Source organism: Cynocephalus volans, chromosome 2, assembly GCF_027409185.1.
Source record: "Cynocephalus volans isolate mCynVol1 chromosome 2, mCynVol1.pri, whole genome shotgun sequence".
NCBI lineage: Eukaryota > Metazoa > Chordata > Mammalia > Dermoptera > Cynocephalidae > Cynocephalus > Cynocephalus volans.
In genome coordinates, this window is record NC_084461.1 from 62,796,430 (window position 1) to 62,815,565 (window position 19,136).

Below are 19,136 nucleotides of genomic sequence, written 5' to 3' on the forward strand. Positions count from 1 at the left end.
TACAAACTTCAGCTGTTTTGCCTTTAGCTATGCTATCAATCCTTATCATTTTATATCACAGTTTGTTATCCCTTAAAATAATCTTAAAAGAGAAGGGCCAGAAACCTGAATTTTCGTGAACAAGAAGTGAGTTATCTGTCCAAAAAAGTAGGGCAAGATCATGGACATAGCTCCCAGTAAAGGTCTGAAAGTCGTAAGGAAAGCTGACTAGCAAATGAAGACAGGATACAAATTATTTCAAACGGAGATTACCAAAATGAAAAATACATCCTCTAGTATTACTCACAAGTCCCTTTAGTCCTGAGTTAAATTGATTTACAATAGTTGTTGACCAGACTGTCCTACCTCAAAATATGAATCTTCAATCTGGAACAAGGCGACTCACAGTTGAAACCAAATAATAACAGGTATTTCCAAAACGGCAGCTAGTGATAGCACCCTCAGTTTCTTCCTCAGCTTGTCTACATTAAAATGTGGTATCTGGTTTATATGAATTCGTATCTTTATATATTTCTTGACGTAGGCCAAAAAGCCACAAAATTTTCACTGAAACAACCAGTGGTGTTTTGGGTTTTTTCATTTGTAATAACTGTTTGAGCCTTTTTCATTTGTTTTCTATTTAGCATAGCCTTTTTAACAGATGCCCTGAGTATTACAAACCCCATGAAATTTTATAAAACAGCTAATTTTGTGGAAGGCACAGATTAGACTCCAGGAATAGTTCCATTTTTTTTAAATGTTTACGTTTTGGTTTTAATCAAAGTTATACATGTATGTAGTTTAGAGTACAATAGTCCTATAGGACTTGAGAAAAAAGCAGTGCTGTGACCATTTTTTCACACACACACACACACACACACACACACACACACACACACACACACACACACACTTTCCACATCCCAGAGGCAACTAGTTTGAAATCACTTAACTGATCTTTTTGGTATTTACTTCCATATCTCTAAATAACTTACTACATCTTGATATTTACTTCTTGATTTTTCCACTTAAGGCATAATTAACTAACTTCTCACTGTGGATGATGAAAATTTAGCTCTTACATACATTCACACACCCCAATCCCAACTCCACCATAAACACATTTCCTATACACATACACACTCAATTACCCCAAAATAGTAATTTGTCTTTTGGGGGGGTTAGATCAATTTTGGTATTTACATAATGACTATATAAATGCTTTTGACAACTGAGCCATGTAATATATCATGACTGCTTCTTTCCTGTACTGCTTTTTGATTTGCCTTAATACTAATGATTTATTATTTATTGCTAACCTATTACCCAAAGTCTCCCATAACTCTGTGAATCCTATTTTGGTAAGTTCAAAAACATCAGGTATTCTATCAATTCCATCTTCTTGAATCAATGTGCCAGAGTTTTCTGACCTGCTCCAATCTAGATCAATCTCTCGAAAAGTGTTGTCCAAAAGAACTTTCTGCAAAGATGGAAATGTTCTCTATCTTCTTTGTCCAGTGCATTAGCCACTGGGCACATGTGGTTATCGAGCACTTAAAATGTGACCAGTAAGACCGAGAAAACGAATTTTAAAATGTTATTTAATTAAAATAGCCACATAAAGCTGGTGGTGACCACACTGGAGATGACATCGCTGTGATTTGTGGATCTCCTTTCTGTCCTTAGTTTCCTGACCCAGTATCTTTCTTTCTGGATCATTTTATTTTAGTAGAGCACAAACTCTATTCAATTCCTGAAAAAGGGTACAATGAGATGTAAATTGTTTTGAGACTGAACATCAGAAATTTCCTTCTTTTACTCTCATACTTCACTAATAATCTGACTGGCCAAAGAATTACAATGGAAATCATTTTCCCTCAGTATCTTAAAGGCATCGTTCCACTTCCAGCGTTCAGTGTTGCTATGATCCTTTGTCTCAATCATTCTCTCACTCTCTGGAGGATTACAAAGTCTTTTCTCTATTCCAGATGTTCTGAAATTTCACAATAATCTATCTTGGTATGGGTCTATTTTAATTCATTTTGATGGATTCTCAACAGGCCTTTTAATCAGGAAAAGCATGTTCTATAGTTCTGAGAAATTTTCTTAAGTTATTTCATTGGTGATTTCTTCCCCTCCAGTTTCTCTGTTCTCTCATTCTGAAACATCTATTATTTAGAGGCTTTCTCTAATTTTATCTTTTCTTTCCTATTTTCCATCATTTAGTGTTTTTTGTTTTTATTTTTGTTCTCCTTTGTGATCAACTTCATCTTCCTTGTATTGAAATTTTAATGTCTAAGAGCTCTATGAACAGTCTTTTAATATATCTTGTTCTCATTTCATGAATGCAATGACTACTCTAACCTTTCCAAAAATATGAAGGGCCACTTTTTTGCAGTCTTCTCCAAATCTTTTATTTTTGTTTTGATCTCCATCTTCCATATCAGTGACTTTCTTTACTATGGCTATCTGTTCATAGTTAAGAATAAAACATTAAAAAGCCAATTAGAAGTTCTGTGTGCATGGAGGGGCTTGCTGACAAATAAACTTCACAGAAGGATGATCTGGCTGGGGCCTTCCCATGGTAACAATTTGCATTGGTATTTTTAGATTTTTTTTCCCCCATTGGCCTAGTCAAATTCCTCAAAGGAAACTTCCATACTCATATAACTTAAAATAATTTTGAAATACCATGTATTCACACATTTTGCTGATATCTAAAATTTTCATCTCAGTTTCAATAATTACAAAGAATGTAATTTCTGGAATATTGTCAATACTGATTTTTTTCTTGGAGGGAGAGGGGCTGTACAGTATAGGGATCTGAACCCTTGACATTAGTGTTATCAGCACCACACTCTAACAAAGTGAGCTAACTGGCCAGCCCAATATTGACTTTTTAAAAACTATTTATTTTAAAAGTAATTTTAGACTTACAGAAAAGTTGCAAAAATATTACAAAGAGCTCCCATATACCTGCACCTTCTCCTAATGTTAACATCTTACATAGCCAAAGTATTATTAAAACCAGAAAATTAACATTCATATAATACTATTAGCTAAACTACAGACTTCATTCAAATTTTACCAATTTTTCCACTAATGTCTCTTTCTGTTTTTCAGAATCCAATCCAGGATTCCATAACCTTAAACTTTGGTCTTTGATAATTCTTCCATGTTCCCTTGTCTTTCATGACCTTGACACTACTAGACATTACTGGTCAGTTATTTTATAAAATCACTCTCAATTTGGCTTCGTCTAATGTTTTCACATAATTGAGATTATGCATTTTTGGCAAAAAATTTCACAGAAATGAAACTGTGCCCTTCTCAGTACATCATACATCACACAGTACATGATGTCGATATATCTTATTACTGGTGATGTTAACAATGATCTGTTGGTTAACAAGGTGTCTACCAGGTTTCTCTATGTAGATTTATTATTTTTCTCTTTACAATTAACAAACAATATTGACTTAAAGAAAGTCAAAAATTATTATATCACTCTTTTAAATGCATCGAATACTCTAAAAGCGATAATCGATGTGATAACTGCCACCATCCACTGAACAAACTTCCTGAGCACTCAAAGTTTAACACTATTCCTTTTTCTCCTTGCTTCTACTTCTATTTATCTTATAGAATGTTACCCTGATGTAATACATTTTCATGCTTCGAAGTTTATTGATTATCCAATCGTTCTTCTCTGCAAGAATATATCTGTATATAAACATACACTTTAAAAATTTCTTGTGACCATAAGGTTCTGAGTATCAATCCAAAAGAATTTTTGGATTATCATTATCATTAATATTAATACACAATGAATCAAAACACAATTATACATTTGAAAAACTAATTTTTAAGCAAACAAAGTTTTTGCTTAAAATACATTTCTTAATGAAACAGATGAAGCTTCATTTTTTTAATTGGCTTATGAGGCCATGAATTACCTACTACCAGAATAAGACAGGGCTCAGCATTAATTCTATTCCTATTTTTTATTTTTACAGATGTAAGTGTTCAAGTATCTTGTTCAAATAAATAAGGGACCAAAAAACGTTTTTGTTTTTTTTTTTTTGGCAGCTGGCAGGTAGGGGAATCCAAACTCTTGACCTTGGTGTTATCAGCACCACACTCTACCCAGTGAGCTAAAGTCAGCCCCAGAAAACCTTTTGTTATACAATGTTACTCAATTCTGTGAGCACCCTTTGTTATGCACCACATCTTTTGTAAAAAATATTTTCAATAATCTGACAACTCAATTAAATCCTCTTTCATTATTGTTGAAAACAAAGAAATAGAAACCACCTGACGTGCAAAAGGAAATTATCTATTCTTTACATTCAATCACTTTCTCCACCACTACAAAACTACTTAGATTCCCCTCCCCACCTCCTTTTCCTTCTTCTTTTTTTTTGCTTGGACTTCCACAAACTTTTACAATTCCAGATTAGCTGTACATTACAATCATGGTAAGATTAAGCTTGGTGGGAAACGAAGGTAATTTATTCCCTTAAAACAAACTTCGCTACCATGTCTGAAAGTCTTCAGGTACCCCCAGGAGCATGTGTCTTTTCTCAGGGCAAGTTTGGGGCAACTGTCCAGCTGTGCTGCATCAGGGAAGAAACTTTTCAGTCAACCTTCTCTTTTTAGCTCTACCTCTCATAAAGTACCTGGTGTTACAATAACTGAACCTTTTGAAGGTTCTACAATATAAATGTGGTTGCTTCCTGCCTTCAGCATTGGCACCTCAGGATTCAGTTACCACGTCTACCCTTTTCCCAGATTACAAAACTCTGTTGCTGTTACACCTCCCCTCTATTCACTTTGTCATTTTGGATTTTTGCTTTTTAAAAATATCTTTGCTGTCATTTTTGTGGTGTTGCAAGTGGGAATGGAGGCTGCATGTGCTCAGCCCACCATCTTTAACCAAAGCATCAGCACTGTAGTTATACCCCAACCTAACCCCTGCCAATTTAGGCTCCTCTACAGGCCATCCAAATTTTAAGTATGAAACTCTGAGAAGAGTATGCAAAAGAATGTGATCCCCTGTTATGAACAAACTCGGAAATGAAGACTTTGAATCCAAAATTCTGTGCCTGAGGCGAATGAATTCAGAATGGTATCATAACTAAAAATGTTATATGATACTCAGTATAACAATTATTGTAAAACCCGTGGTCTAGAACAATTCTTCTGTTAGACTATAATCTTTGTCATAAGAAGTCTTTTTCTGCCATTTTCGCCCTCTTGTAAGCTATTTTTACAGATAAATTTCTGGTACCTATAGAGTATCCAAATGGAAAACTACAAAACATCTGATTTTGCAACAATGAACATTTTCAATTCTTTCATCAAGTGTTTTCCTTCAAGTTTTAGTGATATGTCATAACACAAAGGTATTTATGGATTTAGCATCTATAGTTTCGTGCAAACACAAGGGACCATGCATGTCCAAAACAGGCAGTAATTTGTAATTTTCCTAAGACACCAATCTGTTCTCTGTTTGTTGCCAAGTCCACATTTTATGAATTAAGTTGTATACCATAGGTGCAATGGAAAGTAATAGTGAGATTCTCCCCCTCAAACAGGAGACTAAAATGACCCTCTAAAAGATAACCATAAAACAAACTTGTTAGGGATCTAAAGGAAAAGTCATTGTCCCTCAAAACAGTCTAAATACGATCTTGTAGGCATCTGGAGAAGACATGAAGCCAGAGTAAATAGATAATGCAGCTTCTTGGAATGTAAACATTGCTAAAATTTTGCAGTGGAATGTTTTTAAAGATGCATGAAACATCACAAAAATTGTCATATTAAAGATAACTAGGGAAAAAAAGATAGCTAGGATAAGAGCTTAAGTTAGTCTGATGTACTTTTTTTTTTCCAACAATCATAGGACTTGATTCGAGAACTTAATTTGAAATGCAGAAAACAAAGTTTTGTTGCTTTTCACCTGGAAACAATTTTTTCTGGAGGTGGGGAGGGGGGTGTCTCTTCTTACTTAACAGGATATTTCAATATGTAAAATTTTGAAACTTGGAAGATGTTAACTAATATACTTATCTCTAAAAAAGAAAGAGATATTGTCAGACATCTTTCCATAGTAAATTGCCACACAGGAGCAGTCCACTTGTTTTCTTTTGTTTAAAGAACAAAAGAAATAATTATAATTCTATTCTATTTGAGAGCCCCACAATTGACTGATAACACAATGACTATAATATATTCCTACATTTACAGTTTACTAATTAAAGATTAAAGATTGAAATCTTCACAGTGATAAAGAGCTGGTTGAGTAATTCTGTAATAAAAGAAAAATGAAATCAGTAAGTTCTTGTGTACCAAACTTTTTTTTTTTTAATTTGAAACAACAATCCTTACAATAAAGGAATTAAGGGAGCAAATTGTGCTAGGTACAGTTTTCAAGTACTTTTACATTTGAGAAAACAAAGCCAAATCCACTACAAGCAATTTTCTTAGTTTATTTTTCATTTTTACATATTTATCTTCCTAAATTTCCACTGAAATGTTGCTACCAATATTTTAAGAAGAGATATGCTATTTTCCTTTCTACATCCTCAGAAGAAGGAAAATGGAGTGAATAAAGGTGTAGTATATTTTTCTAACTTAAGAAATGGCCTCAGTTATCAGAAACTAATTTAACTCGTATTGTTTTTTTTTCTAAATCAATTCTTATTGGTTTTTGATAATTCTAAATTAAATTCCTGGTTGCTCCTTAGGAACAATTTTTATTGTAAATAGATGACTTTCAAAAATTTGGAATTGTAGGGCCGAGCCCGTGGCTCACTCGGGAGAGTGTGGCGCTGGGAGCGCCGAGGCCGCGGGTTCGGATCCCATATAGGGATGGCCGGTTTGCTCACTGGGTGAGCGTGGTGCTGACAAAAATTTGGAATTGTAACTTACAAAAGTAAACTACTTACAGACATAATTTGGAATTACATTAAGAGACTGACTAAATGAACAGATTGTGACCAAAAAAATATTATTTTCTGAACAAAAAAGTCAAAGATGTTTATAATGTGAAACACACAGAAATTCAGGAAATTAAACCATTCACCATAATGGCAACATATATGCCCTGAAATATTATTATTATTGCTTAAATTATTATTTAATAAGTAGAAGGCCTGAGCATATAGCTACACTATTCTCTTGGAGGAGATAGGTTTCTAAAAATTTAGGATTATAAAATACAATTTAAGTTTCAATATAATAATTTCCCAATATACTTACATTGACAATAAGTGGCTAAAAATAAAAGCTTTCAAATAAGATCATTAAACTTCAGCCCAAGATTACTAGGACAATCCCTCTACCCAGTTTCAGTTTTAGAAAACTGAAATCTACCTGAGATATCTAGAACCACAAGTCTGCAGATAACACATAAATTTTCCTAGTCAATTGCCATACATCAAATATAACTTGCCATGTAAAATCAGTCTGTGATTGGTAATGAAATTGGTCCTTCTACCTGCCAGTTTTAAGGAAAATCCTATGAGTTAATGTTGAAGAGACCCCTTTCAGAACCTATTCTAAGACAAAAGGACTCAACAGTGTTGGGTTTAACACTGATAATAAACACTTATCTTGAGCTGGCTCAGGAACTGGGAGGTGATGAAACAGAACGTGCTTTCAACAAAAATTTCATAACCATATAAGATGGTGGGGTACTACGGCACCATAGCTTCCACACCACTGTTAACTTTATTTAAATCAGTCTAAAAGAGCCAAACATAGAAAGACCCTGAATAAGCTGGTCAGTCATTGCTCCAATACTACTACAGCAATCTTCTCTTGTTACTGAGTAAATTATGTATTAAAATTTATTGCTGATACCAGAAAGAAAAAGGAATTGGCCCCTTTGGAATTATACAGGCTGAATTATATAGACAGCCTTAAGAAATATGGAAATAAAATAAAGATCACTTAGTGTTTAATCCCTGAGGAGGCAGCATTGTGAGTGTTCTACTACCAGGAGTAAATATTGTATCAACTTGTTAATCTACTGGGTCATCAGGAAAAGGCAAAAAGCACAGGATCAGAAAAATTAAGTAATTCCATTTACCAAGATAAGATTCCCTGACAGAATAACATGAGAAGAGAGAAAAAGATGATGGGAGTGGGTATAGTGTAACTTGACTTTAAGTTTACAGATCACTATAAAACTAACCATATTATAGAAAAAGAGAGAAATAAACTACAACTCCCAATGCCTTGCATGATGTGCCAAATAAATATATTTTATTACTATTCATGATCTGTTGCGGGAAGCCAAAAAAATTGACAAGTATAATGAAAACCAAACTTGACAACCAGAGGGGACTGATAACTAACGGATCCTGAGACAATGTTATCTATCCCAATAAGCGATAATGTCAGCTACAGAAAGAAATACTACCCAAATATTGTGAGGGAAGTGCCAATAGACATGGAAGATTATGAGAAGTACACGAAAAGAGCTGTTTATTATTAGGAAATAATAATTAAATAACATTAAGTAATTAAGTAATCCTAACCTTAGAAAATTTATTCAAAAAAACTGTATATATCTCAGTTTGATATAGACTGTACCAATAACCATGATCATACACTATATATCTACTATATATAGACATCTCATATTTTATTCCTTTTTAAAAGTCAGGAAATTCACACTTTGTACAGTTAGTATATAGAGAGTAACAAGCAAGACAATGTCCAAACTTAAAACCATAGATAACTTCTGAGAATGAGTTTAATACACTGACAATGAAATACAACGATTGAAATAAGTCATAAAAAGCATTTGACTATAAATATCAGTATACAAGTGAGTAGCTAAAGAGTTCTGAGACTGCTTTCATAATTTTGCCTATGGAGAAATAAGCTTCATACCCTTAGTACATAGCATAACCTCTCTCACCTCTCTCACGGTCATGCACTGGGGCTTTGATGATAAAACGCTCTACGTGCATGTACTCTTAGTGAGCTTTCTCTTCACAAGGCTGTAAAAAATAACTTCCTTTACTGTCATGGTCTTTCAACTTTAAGGTCTGGTCTATGTTTCCCTGAAATTCAACTTTCTCATTTAAAGCCATCCCTGAGACCATGGATTTCTGCCCATGGATACTCCAACTTCTAACTTCAGATTCAGAAAACTTCAGAGTCAGAAAAAGTCTCAGTGATCATCTGGTCAAGCCAAACTCCCACATTTTAAAGAAGAAAAGTAAAAAACAAAGAAACTGTTACACAACTTACAGGTTAGTGGAAATACTATAACTAAACCCAAAATGTCTTGGATAGTAATCAAGTCTTCTATATATCACATTATGTCTTAATCTTTTAAAAGAGATAATTTCTGAGTTGTAGACTGAAGAGTAGTGGTTTGCAAACAATAAATTGACCTGGTTGTATAAGTTGTTCCAACTATTTCATTAATAATTTATTCAAGCTCAAACTCATCACCAGTCTCGGGTTATGTAAACGGAAAAGAATAGAGAATAAATCAGGTATATTTTCAAATTTCTTATGAATCCTTTCATTTTCCTGGACTTGTGGGGCATGTGGTACTTGTTTAGGTTACAGATCATCATACTTCTCTTCTCTTTGCTCCCCACCCCTCCCTAGAACTTAACCGCAGATTTGAATCAACCATCATAACCGAAGACATTACAAGATATGAGCAGATCTCAAGAATTACCTGTTGCTTGAAAACAGTGACAATAACTTCAATCCCACTCTTATGTTCTTTTTCAAAAATTGATAAAAGAATCAGTTACATTAAGTAAACAATTACTGACCAAAGGAGTGAAAAATTATTTTACCAATACATTAAAATAAATTCAGGAACCCCAAGCAACTATTTCCTGAAGCCCTCTTTCAACTGCAAAATAAACATTACATTATTTGGGGGGGAAAAAAAATTCACTTTATTTAAAAGACCAGTTTAAAACGTTTGGTGTTTTGGGAGAGTTTTTTGCAAGTATAAAAGGTCACATAAATAACAAGGACAAAGATGAAATATACCATAAAGTAACAAATAAACAAACTCATTACATTAAAACAACAGTAGAAAAAAAAACACAAAAAAACCCACAAATATCTTTAATAACAAAACTACCTCACCCAAAAAACAAGGAAACTATAAGCCCCTCACAGTGATCTACTTATTTCAAAACAAAAAAAAGAATTTACATAGCTTCTTAAATTTCATTGTACTGTAATAGAATTTGACCGAATAAACAATACCTCCTTTTACATATCAAAGCTATTTTTATGTCCTAAGACCCCCCCAAAACTGATTTGCTATTTAATTTAAAAGTCATAAATAATCAATGATTTCACAAGACTCATTCAACTACAAATTTGCTTAATAAAGATTTTATCTTTTGGCTACCAGTGCAGTTTTGTTTTTTTTCCTGATCAGTGTATACAATGTATATATATGAAAGGAACACTTCTATCACTTTAAGTATTTGTTTTGGACAATTTCTCCAAAATATTCTATTATGTTTGGATTTCCTTTGTAGAAAAAGTACTTTCAAACTGAATTAAATGGCTACTGATTCAAGGCTAGTATATAAGAACACTTAATTCCATTGTTAATTCCACTGGCAGATGAGAGAGCTTAAAAAGGGAAAGAACTAAAATAAATAGTAAGGATGTAAAACAATTAGTAGAGAAGAATGGAACATGCTAAAAGTGGAAAGTACAGTAGCATGTGGATGCTCTAGGATATAAAATAGTTAACTACCAGAAAAGCAAAATTAGAGACCAGGTCCCAGAGGAGGAGAAGCCCAAGATGCACATAAAAGAAAAAGGAGCACACTCCTGGAGTCAAACACTGATTAGAACTACCAAAAGGGTATGCTATGCCTCTGAATTGTGTCTTTCGTATTAAGCAAGCCCTTAATAAAAAGGTATACACTAATGCATGCTCCAAATGTCTATGGGCTAATTTCAGGTAGGAAACTCCTCTGGAGCCAGTGTGAGAAACAAAAAGCCTCCAATTCCCATAGGAATTACCTTGTATAAAATAAGGCATTATCAAATCAGACTCCAACTCCAAACATTAAAACATTTAAAAACAATAAAGGGATGACTGTTATGCAATGCAGCACTAAACTTCCACTGAACATTCTTTTACTCTCCAGGTATAATCAATATCTTTCTGAAGTTACACAAATTATTGGTTCCATTTCAAATTTATACAAGAATAAAATAGCACATTAAAGGAGACCCAAAGTATTTACTATAAAGCAAAACCATTTTGAACTATACACATCAGTTTTTTTTATTCTTGGGAAAAAATGACCTTCCTTTTATTGACTATATCCACTAATTCTCATCACAGATGTGTACTCATTATGAGATTAAGGTGTCAGTCACAATTGTTCTAATCAGGAGTGAATTTGGCATAATCATTAGACTGGATCTGACCAGAAGAACAAAGTTTGGAAGATCTGAAGTGGAAAAAAGGAACTAATGTGTACTCTCAGTGAAAGGTCTTTGGTCAAGGTACAGAGCAAGGCAGGCTTTATTTGGTGGTAACAAGGTACAGGGTGTTGCATACGCACAGAGCAAGTAGGTTAGATCTTCCCGGCTCTCACAGTAGCTCTAGGAAGCTGAATGAATGGGAGGACAGATGAAGCAAGGATAAAGCTCGCTAGTCTATCAAGGCAGGGGTATAGTTGGGTCTTAGGGTCAGAAATCCAAACTTTAGATTAACAATTTCAAAGCTGTTTGCATTTCCTCAATATATTAAAGCTTTTTAGTTTTCCTGGGAGTTAGCCAAGTTGCTCTTTAATATGTCAGGCTGAACCAGCTGTGCTAATCAGAAACGGTCTAGGCATTTGGGCCACAGGTGGACTGGGGTTTTAGAAGGAGCCAGTAACAGCAGCAAGAACCAAAGTAAACAGCAACTTTTAAATAAAAGGAAAGAAGTTTAAATAAAGAGAAAGATACATTTGAGGTTCAATGCACAACTCTCTCGCACATGTGTGGAGAAATCTTCCTCTGTATCAAATGTTTATTTTTACTTTATTTTTGTTTCAAAAGATGTTCCTAACCGTCCTCACTTTCATAGGATAGGAGAATGAAAGTATTCCCAAGAAATACTAAGTACCACCAACTTAATTTGTACTCTAGAGATTAATTTAACAAAGATAGTGATACATTTGGGGGTCAACAATGGAGATTTCCAAAACATGTAGTTTAAATAACTTTTAAAGACTCACCTGTAGGCTTAACTGAATAAAACCCAATGGCCTCTCCTTTCTTCCACAGAATCTTAGCATAATCAGTACTGCTATGACACAGGAATGGGATCTCATTTCTCTCCATTTCCTGTTTTCTATAAATAATTCGATTCAGAACATACAGAACCACTCTCTCCCCAAGAGTGCTCACCTACAAAGAGAGTCAAACACCAGGCACAACAGTTACAACAGGCATGAACGAGGAGATGCTATTTACCTTGCTCCCTGCTCCCGTAGCTCATACTGGCATTCGAAGCACTCTGAACACAGTCAAGATGATTTGTAAAACATTTTATTATCACAGAGATGAGACTAATTGTTTGTAGCAATAACAACCCATTTTCATGGGCACATATTTTGCATGAAATACTGCCTCTCAGCAAAATTCTAAAACAGGCAAAACAGGTTCCCAATGTACCAATCCCCCCACATCACTTTTAGCACTTGGTATTTTCTTTCTGCTTCCAGCTGCCCAGATCCAGGGTTTCCCCAAACCTAGATGCAGCCCCACTACATGTACTGCTTTAACTCTTTTTCACCCCATTCCAGCTTCCACATTTTAAAAAAAAGGGGGGGGGGAAGAAAAGTTTCCTGATATCCCCTGAAGACTTTAAGAACAATTACGTCATCTGATGGGGAAGCCATAACTATGCTCTTGGGAAAAGAATCTGTCTCATCTTTTCCAGGTAAGATGTTCATTTAACAGCCCTGTCTATGCTGTCTAACTATAAGGAATATCCCCCCACCCCAACACACCCTCTCCCAGACCAGATGAGAGAGGACAGTGACACCAGGGAAATCTAGTGAAAACACATATGGGGCAATAATAGAATGAAAACAGAGACTCACTTCCTACACATGGACACAAGGACCCCACCAACACCCACTTCATGACATCAAATAGTTTTCCCCATAGACACCTTTCACTCTAAAAAACAAGAGTTCTGTACATAAAGTCTACTTTCCCCCAAGTCACCTTAAAGGAAAACAAGTCCATCCTCTAATTAGTTGAGTAGAGAGAGAAAGGATTAATCGTATACACACACTACTCTCAAAAATATCCCTGGCAGGGAATCTCCCATACCAAACCACACAGGCGATGATGACAAAGAGCTGACAAGCACTCATTCACAAGGCAACCCATTCTTTCCTGGACCAACCAAAATTCTTCTTCACACTGATCTGAAATGTATTTCCCAAGGACCATACTTTGATATTCTGCAGCCACACAGCCTATAAATATTTGAAGACAGCCATGACATTCCCCTAAAATTCCATACCATGGCCAGATATAGGAACAATTGAAGGAAAAGGCTAATCTGACGGAATTTGGGGTACTTGGCCATTCCAGTCCTCCCTGAAAATGCTCCAGGTCCCTAACATCCGTCTTCATGTTTGGCACATAGATATTACAAACACTGAGGACACTGCTGAGACAATGAGGCTTTTTTATACACTATAAAATAAAAACGTTTTATAAAAATGTTTGTTAGGTTTTTTTTTTGCTTACCTCGATTTTACTTCTAATTAACTAAAGCCCCACTCTTTTTCGCATGTGCTGTTGGTTTGCTTTTCGTGGTGTACATGTACAATTAATTTTTTGGAACCTACAGGTATTATTTTACATTTAACTCTATTTAATTTCATCATGTTCGATCCCTCTCTTTGTTTCTTAATTCTGCCTTGCACAGATTAGTTCCCCCATTCTGCATTATAACATGCAGAATTGATAAGTATGTCATCTATGCCTTCCTCTAAGTAACAGAGAAAATGGTAAACAGGACAGAGAAAAAGAACAAAATTTTGCATTATGCTATTGAGGATCTCCCTTCCATATATTTGAGCACTAGGTTTCAGGCACAGGGTTATGATCTTTATTATCTCATTTAATTTTCACCACTACATATGAGACAGAGGAAATAAGGCTTATAAAAATAAAGCCACTTGCTCAAAATCATGTGTTTGTTAAGAAGAATGGTTACTCTCTCCTGTAACTTTACCAACCAATTTTTCCTTATTGGCCAGGATTTGACTAAAATAGCAGTCCCTCTTCACCGATTTTCTCTACTTCTCAAGAGGTGATGTTGTCACACAGGTAATTAAGGCTTGAGAAAACCTATCATAGGAGTCCAGATAGTTACAATCTTATTTTTATTTTGACAGCTCCTCTCTTTCCAATCCATATCTGGAGATTTCTTAGATTCTTCACTTGAATAGTAAAGGCTACACTATATTTTTCATAAGATGATTTCTCTTTCTCCACCCTTTAACCTTCACTTCCAAATGTCCTCTATAATGTGCCAAACTTCAGTCGTTTAAACACCTCAGGATGTTTATTTTCTTTATGTACATATTTCCCTTTGGTACCAGAACTGTTCCTGAGAACAAGTTACACTCTGCTATTGCTATCTACTCCTCCAGTTTTACAGCTTTATCCTGGTTTTTAATTCCCTCCCATTTTTTTTTCTTTTTAATTTTTTTTTTTGCGGGGGGGGGGACAGCTGGCCACTAGGGGAATCTAAACCCTTGACCATGGTGTTATCAGCACCCTGTTCTAACAGAGTGAGCTAACTGGCCAGCCCTTCTTCCCCTTTATTTTTTGTTCAAAATTCTTTATCAGACTGGCAGATATCCAGGTATACTTTTTCAGATGGACCCACCACTCTGGAATCTCAGCACACATTTGAGAATTAACGCAATATGCAGAAGTAGCAATACTAAATGTATTATTCTCATATCCTCCTATGTCTTTCAAAGTTCCAAACTCAAAGGGAAGGAAAAAAGAACCCAGTAACCTGCAAGTTTCTCACTTTCCTATACTGGATTTCAAAGTTTCTTGACATGCTTTCCTTGTTTTTCTAATTGGTTCAATTGCCCCACAAAAATGAACAGAAGTAGCTGGCACCCTGCAGATTTGATAAGTTTTTACAGATTGGCCTGTCTTGGAAACAGTCTAAAGGAAGAACATCAGGATATGTATATACTTCTGTTAATTCCATTCCCCTCAGCAAAGGTCTCTTCCTCTTAGAATAATTAACAAGGATCCCTGCAACTATTAGTGAATAGCAGTACTTCTCCAAAAAGTCAGTAGTCTCCTTAAAAAGAGTCCAGTGAACCTCTACCAAGGAAAAGTTTTCCTAACTCTGCATTTGTATTGTAAATCACACTCTTCCAGACACCAAAGATTTCAACACTTTTTATTCTGCTCTGCCTCCTCAAATATTTTACATCTTGGTTTCTATGCATTTTCCCCATCCTGTTCTATTTATCCTCTAATAACCAGAGCACCAGAAATGTCCTCTTAAACCCTTTCACCTCTAGCATGAAAAACGGCTTCCCTCCAGCAACCTGCTTCAGTCAGTTGGCTTCTACTATAACCCTGCATAGGCTGAAAGCTTGCTTTCTCCCGAACCTGGAGAAGTCCACTGTTTAGAATACAGTACAGACCACCCAAGGAGGTCCTACTAATAAGAAGATTTCCTATTCAGTCTTTCCTAGAAACAGAGAAGCTAAGCAGCCACACTGAGAAAACTAGCTTTTCCTCTACCAAATAAAAAAAAAAAAATCACATCAGCTGCAAAAAAAATGAAAGAAAAAGAAAAATCAGAAGCTAAAGTGTATAAAGATAGCCACAGCTCACCTAACCCACAGGTATTCATTCTTCCTCACCCAATTCTCAGATACTTTCAGAATCACATAAAACTGAGGAAGCCCAACCTGAGTGCCAGTTTCATCATAAGAATTAAACTCTAGGGGTTTAATATAATCTGATAATATAAAGACTGGGAACAGCTCGATAATTTCAAAAACCACCACTGTTTATAGGAAACATTGTAAACAAACAAATAAATGAAATATAGGAAACACTGTGAAATGGTCTTATTAGAAACACTTCCAAAATAACAAGATCTTGTTACCTGCTTAAGCCCCTCTCTAGAAGGGGTAGATGTTTTCACAATATCATCAATAGCCCACCACTGATCAGCAAGGTAAAGAGCTACAGCTAAAACAGAATAAATGATCATTAACATTTAAGTCTTCATAAAATACGCCATATCACTATTTGGTAAGGTTTACGTAAATACTCTTAAATATACGCATACTTTATAATATTATGTGGTATCATTTATACCATTTTTATTTTATTTCATCCATTAAACATTTAATTACAAGCATCTGAGAATTACATTTTCTTAGAATTAGAATTTGAAAGAAGTTTTGCAAAAAAAACAAATTCCTTCATAGCTACCTTTTCAATAAATTTCTAACAGTTTGGAGAAAAATTTCTCAGTTTACAAAAATGAAGCAAAGAAAAGACCTGTGAGTGAGTCCTCAGGTGCAAAAAGAGCAAGAACTTTCCGGGTCTGATCGCCACCATAAAGAGGTACAAAGCCTACATTTGACAGGCTAATAGGAATCTGCAATGACAATTGATTAAAGATTAGTGAACAGTCTAGACTGTTGAGAAAACACATGAGAAAAACACCAATCTTTTACCAAAGTATTAAACTTTTCCCACATTAATTTTAATTATATAACTTAATTTCATAGGAGATGATATTTCTAGCTTCAAAAGAAAGAATAAATAAGACAGACTTCCCTTTTGGAAGAATTTTATTAGGAAAAAAATGAAAATTTATTTCAATAAATATTACTGTGTTCTAGCCACACATCTGAATAAAAACAAAAGCCATGATATGGGGCCCATAAAGTCATTAAAAAAAAAATTATGGTTTATCATCTGTTAGACTAATTAAAGGGAACATATTCCATTTTCTTGGAAAGAAACCAGTTAGGTAAATTTATTTTTCTGGCAAGATACATGCAATACTTTAAGATTTCTCTGCCTTCATTAATCCAACACTAATTCACTATGTAGAGGTAATATTACAATCCAGAGGATTATAAAATATTGGTGCTGGGCAAAACTTTTAAAAATCCTTTAAATCAACATCATTTCCAGATTATCTGAGGCCTAGAATGGTTAGAAGAATTTGCCCATCTCAGTTCACAGTGGAACACGAATGATTCTAACTCTAATGAACTTTCTATCACAATATATCATGACTTACTAACTAAAAAATTTGATTTCACTATTTTATAATAAGAAAAGAAATGTCATGTTTTGCATGATTTTTCTTAATTAAAAAATTTTCTAAACTCACAAATTCCAATCTATTGTAAATTTGAGTTAGCTCAAATATGGCAACCAGTCTTAGCAAAACTGGCAAACTTCTTACTCATAATTTTAAAGGCATAAAGACAATTATTAAGCAATAACCTGTAGAGCTTGTCTTTCTAAAAACTGATCAAAATGCTGGTCTACTAATCAACCAATATTTACCCAGTTTAATGAACAGATTTCCGATGAAGATTTCAAGTGAACAGTTAATAATTTAAAATGATTTTTTTTAAAGGATAATAATTTCACATGTAAACTAGACCAAAGAGATGGATAAAAATCACACAGACATCTTACCGTAATATTGAGAAGAGAAAAACACTCTGGATTTTCAGGGTCCCCACACCTTAAATCTGACATGTAATCTTCAGCAGAATTTTCCAATTCCTCATGACTGCAATTATCCAGCATATCCACAGGGAATGCCATATTCTTTAACAAACAACATGGAACCAAACGTTTCAGAATAAGAAATGCCATCTTCCTTTCCTCTTAGGATAAAAATGTTTTTTCAATATTGCCATATTTTACTGTAACAAGATTTTCTATTTCACTATATAAAGACTACAACCTGAGCTTCTGATTTAGCCATGTATGCACTGTCAAAAAGAAAACTTTCAAACACTATTCATTTGTATTAAAAACAGCCAACAAAATAGGAATTAATGAATACTTCCTTAAACGATAAAATATATACATATATTTATACAGGTGTAGGACATACATATATGCACATACACACACAAATATATGTATAAATATACTCTCATATACATAAAAGTCACTGTAAAAGGACACAGGGGAACTTTATGGAATGATGGAAATGTTCTACAACTAAATTGTGGTGATGACTGCACAACCCTATAAATTTACTAAAGAAAAAAAATAATTGAATTGTATAGTTGTAGTGGGTGAGTGCTGCGGCATATAAATTCCATCTTTACATATATGTATCTGTTTTTTTTAAAAAGCCAACACTTTAATGGGAAAACACTAAAGGCTTTTCAAAATAAAGTCAAGAAAAATAAGGTCTCCATTACTATTTAACTTTATGTAGGTATTGGCCAATGCAATTAGACAAGAGAAAGCAATGAGAGGAATAACAAGTGGGGATACCAGCAGGGTGGGAGAGACTATTGCTATTATTTGCAAATAATATACTTAATTGAAAAACCCAAAAGAATCCATGGAAAAACTATTCCAAACAATAAGAAAATTTAGTAAAACAGCAGTATATAAAATTAACAGATAGAAATCAAGTCTTCACATATACAACAACAGTACGAAGAAATAATGAATGGAAAAAAGAGAGCAAAAATAGAAAAGAAGACCTCATTTACAATAGCAAAAATTAAAATAGGCTTAATTTAACAACAAAAACATTATAAAACCTGTATAAGGAAAACTATAAAACATTCCTGAAATAAGTGAAGTGAACAACAGGAAAGACAAATCATGTTCATGGAAAGGAAGCATCAACATATAAAAGTACTGGTTCTCCCTAAGATAATTAATTTAATGCAATCCTAACAAAAATACCTTTAGGCTTTTATTTTTTCCTGAAGCAAGACAAGTTGATTAGAAAGTTAATTTGAAAGAATAAACAAGCAAAAATAGATAGAAAAACCCTAAAAAGGCAGAGCAATGATTGGGAGAAAGTGCTAGTCCTATCAGATATTAAAACATCTTATAAAACTTCTATCACTAAA

At 34.3% G+C, this 19,136-nt stretch overlaps 1 protein-coding gene across 2 annotated transcripts in view; it reads right to left on the bottom strand.

The window, feature by feature from the left end:
* FAM169A (family with sequence similarity 169 member A) overlaps positions 1–17,856 on the bottom strand; it is a 48,480-nt gene extending 30,624 nt beyond the window's left edge. Inside the window, exons 1-4 of one of the 2 annotated variants that reach the window (XM_063088197.1) lie at positions 17,725–17,856; positions 16,564–16,663; positions 16,163–16,248; positions 12,225–12,396 (exon numbers count right to left, since the gene is read on the bottom strand). In XM_063088197.1, coding sequence (XP_062944267.1) covers positions 12,225–12,396; positions 16,163–16,248; positions 16,564–16,663; positions 17,725–17,856 — 490 coding nt within the window. The remainder of the gene's footprint in view (positions 1–12,224; positions 12,397–16,162; positions 16,249–16,563; positions 16,664–17,724) is intronic. The other variant, XM_063088198.1, reaches the window with a different exon arrangement.
* Positions 17,857–19,136: the final 1,280 nt, after the last annotated feature.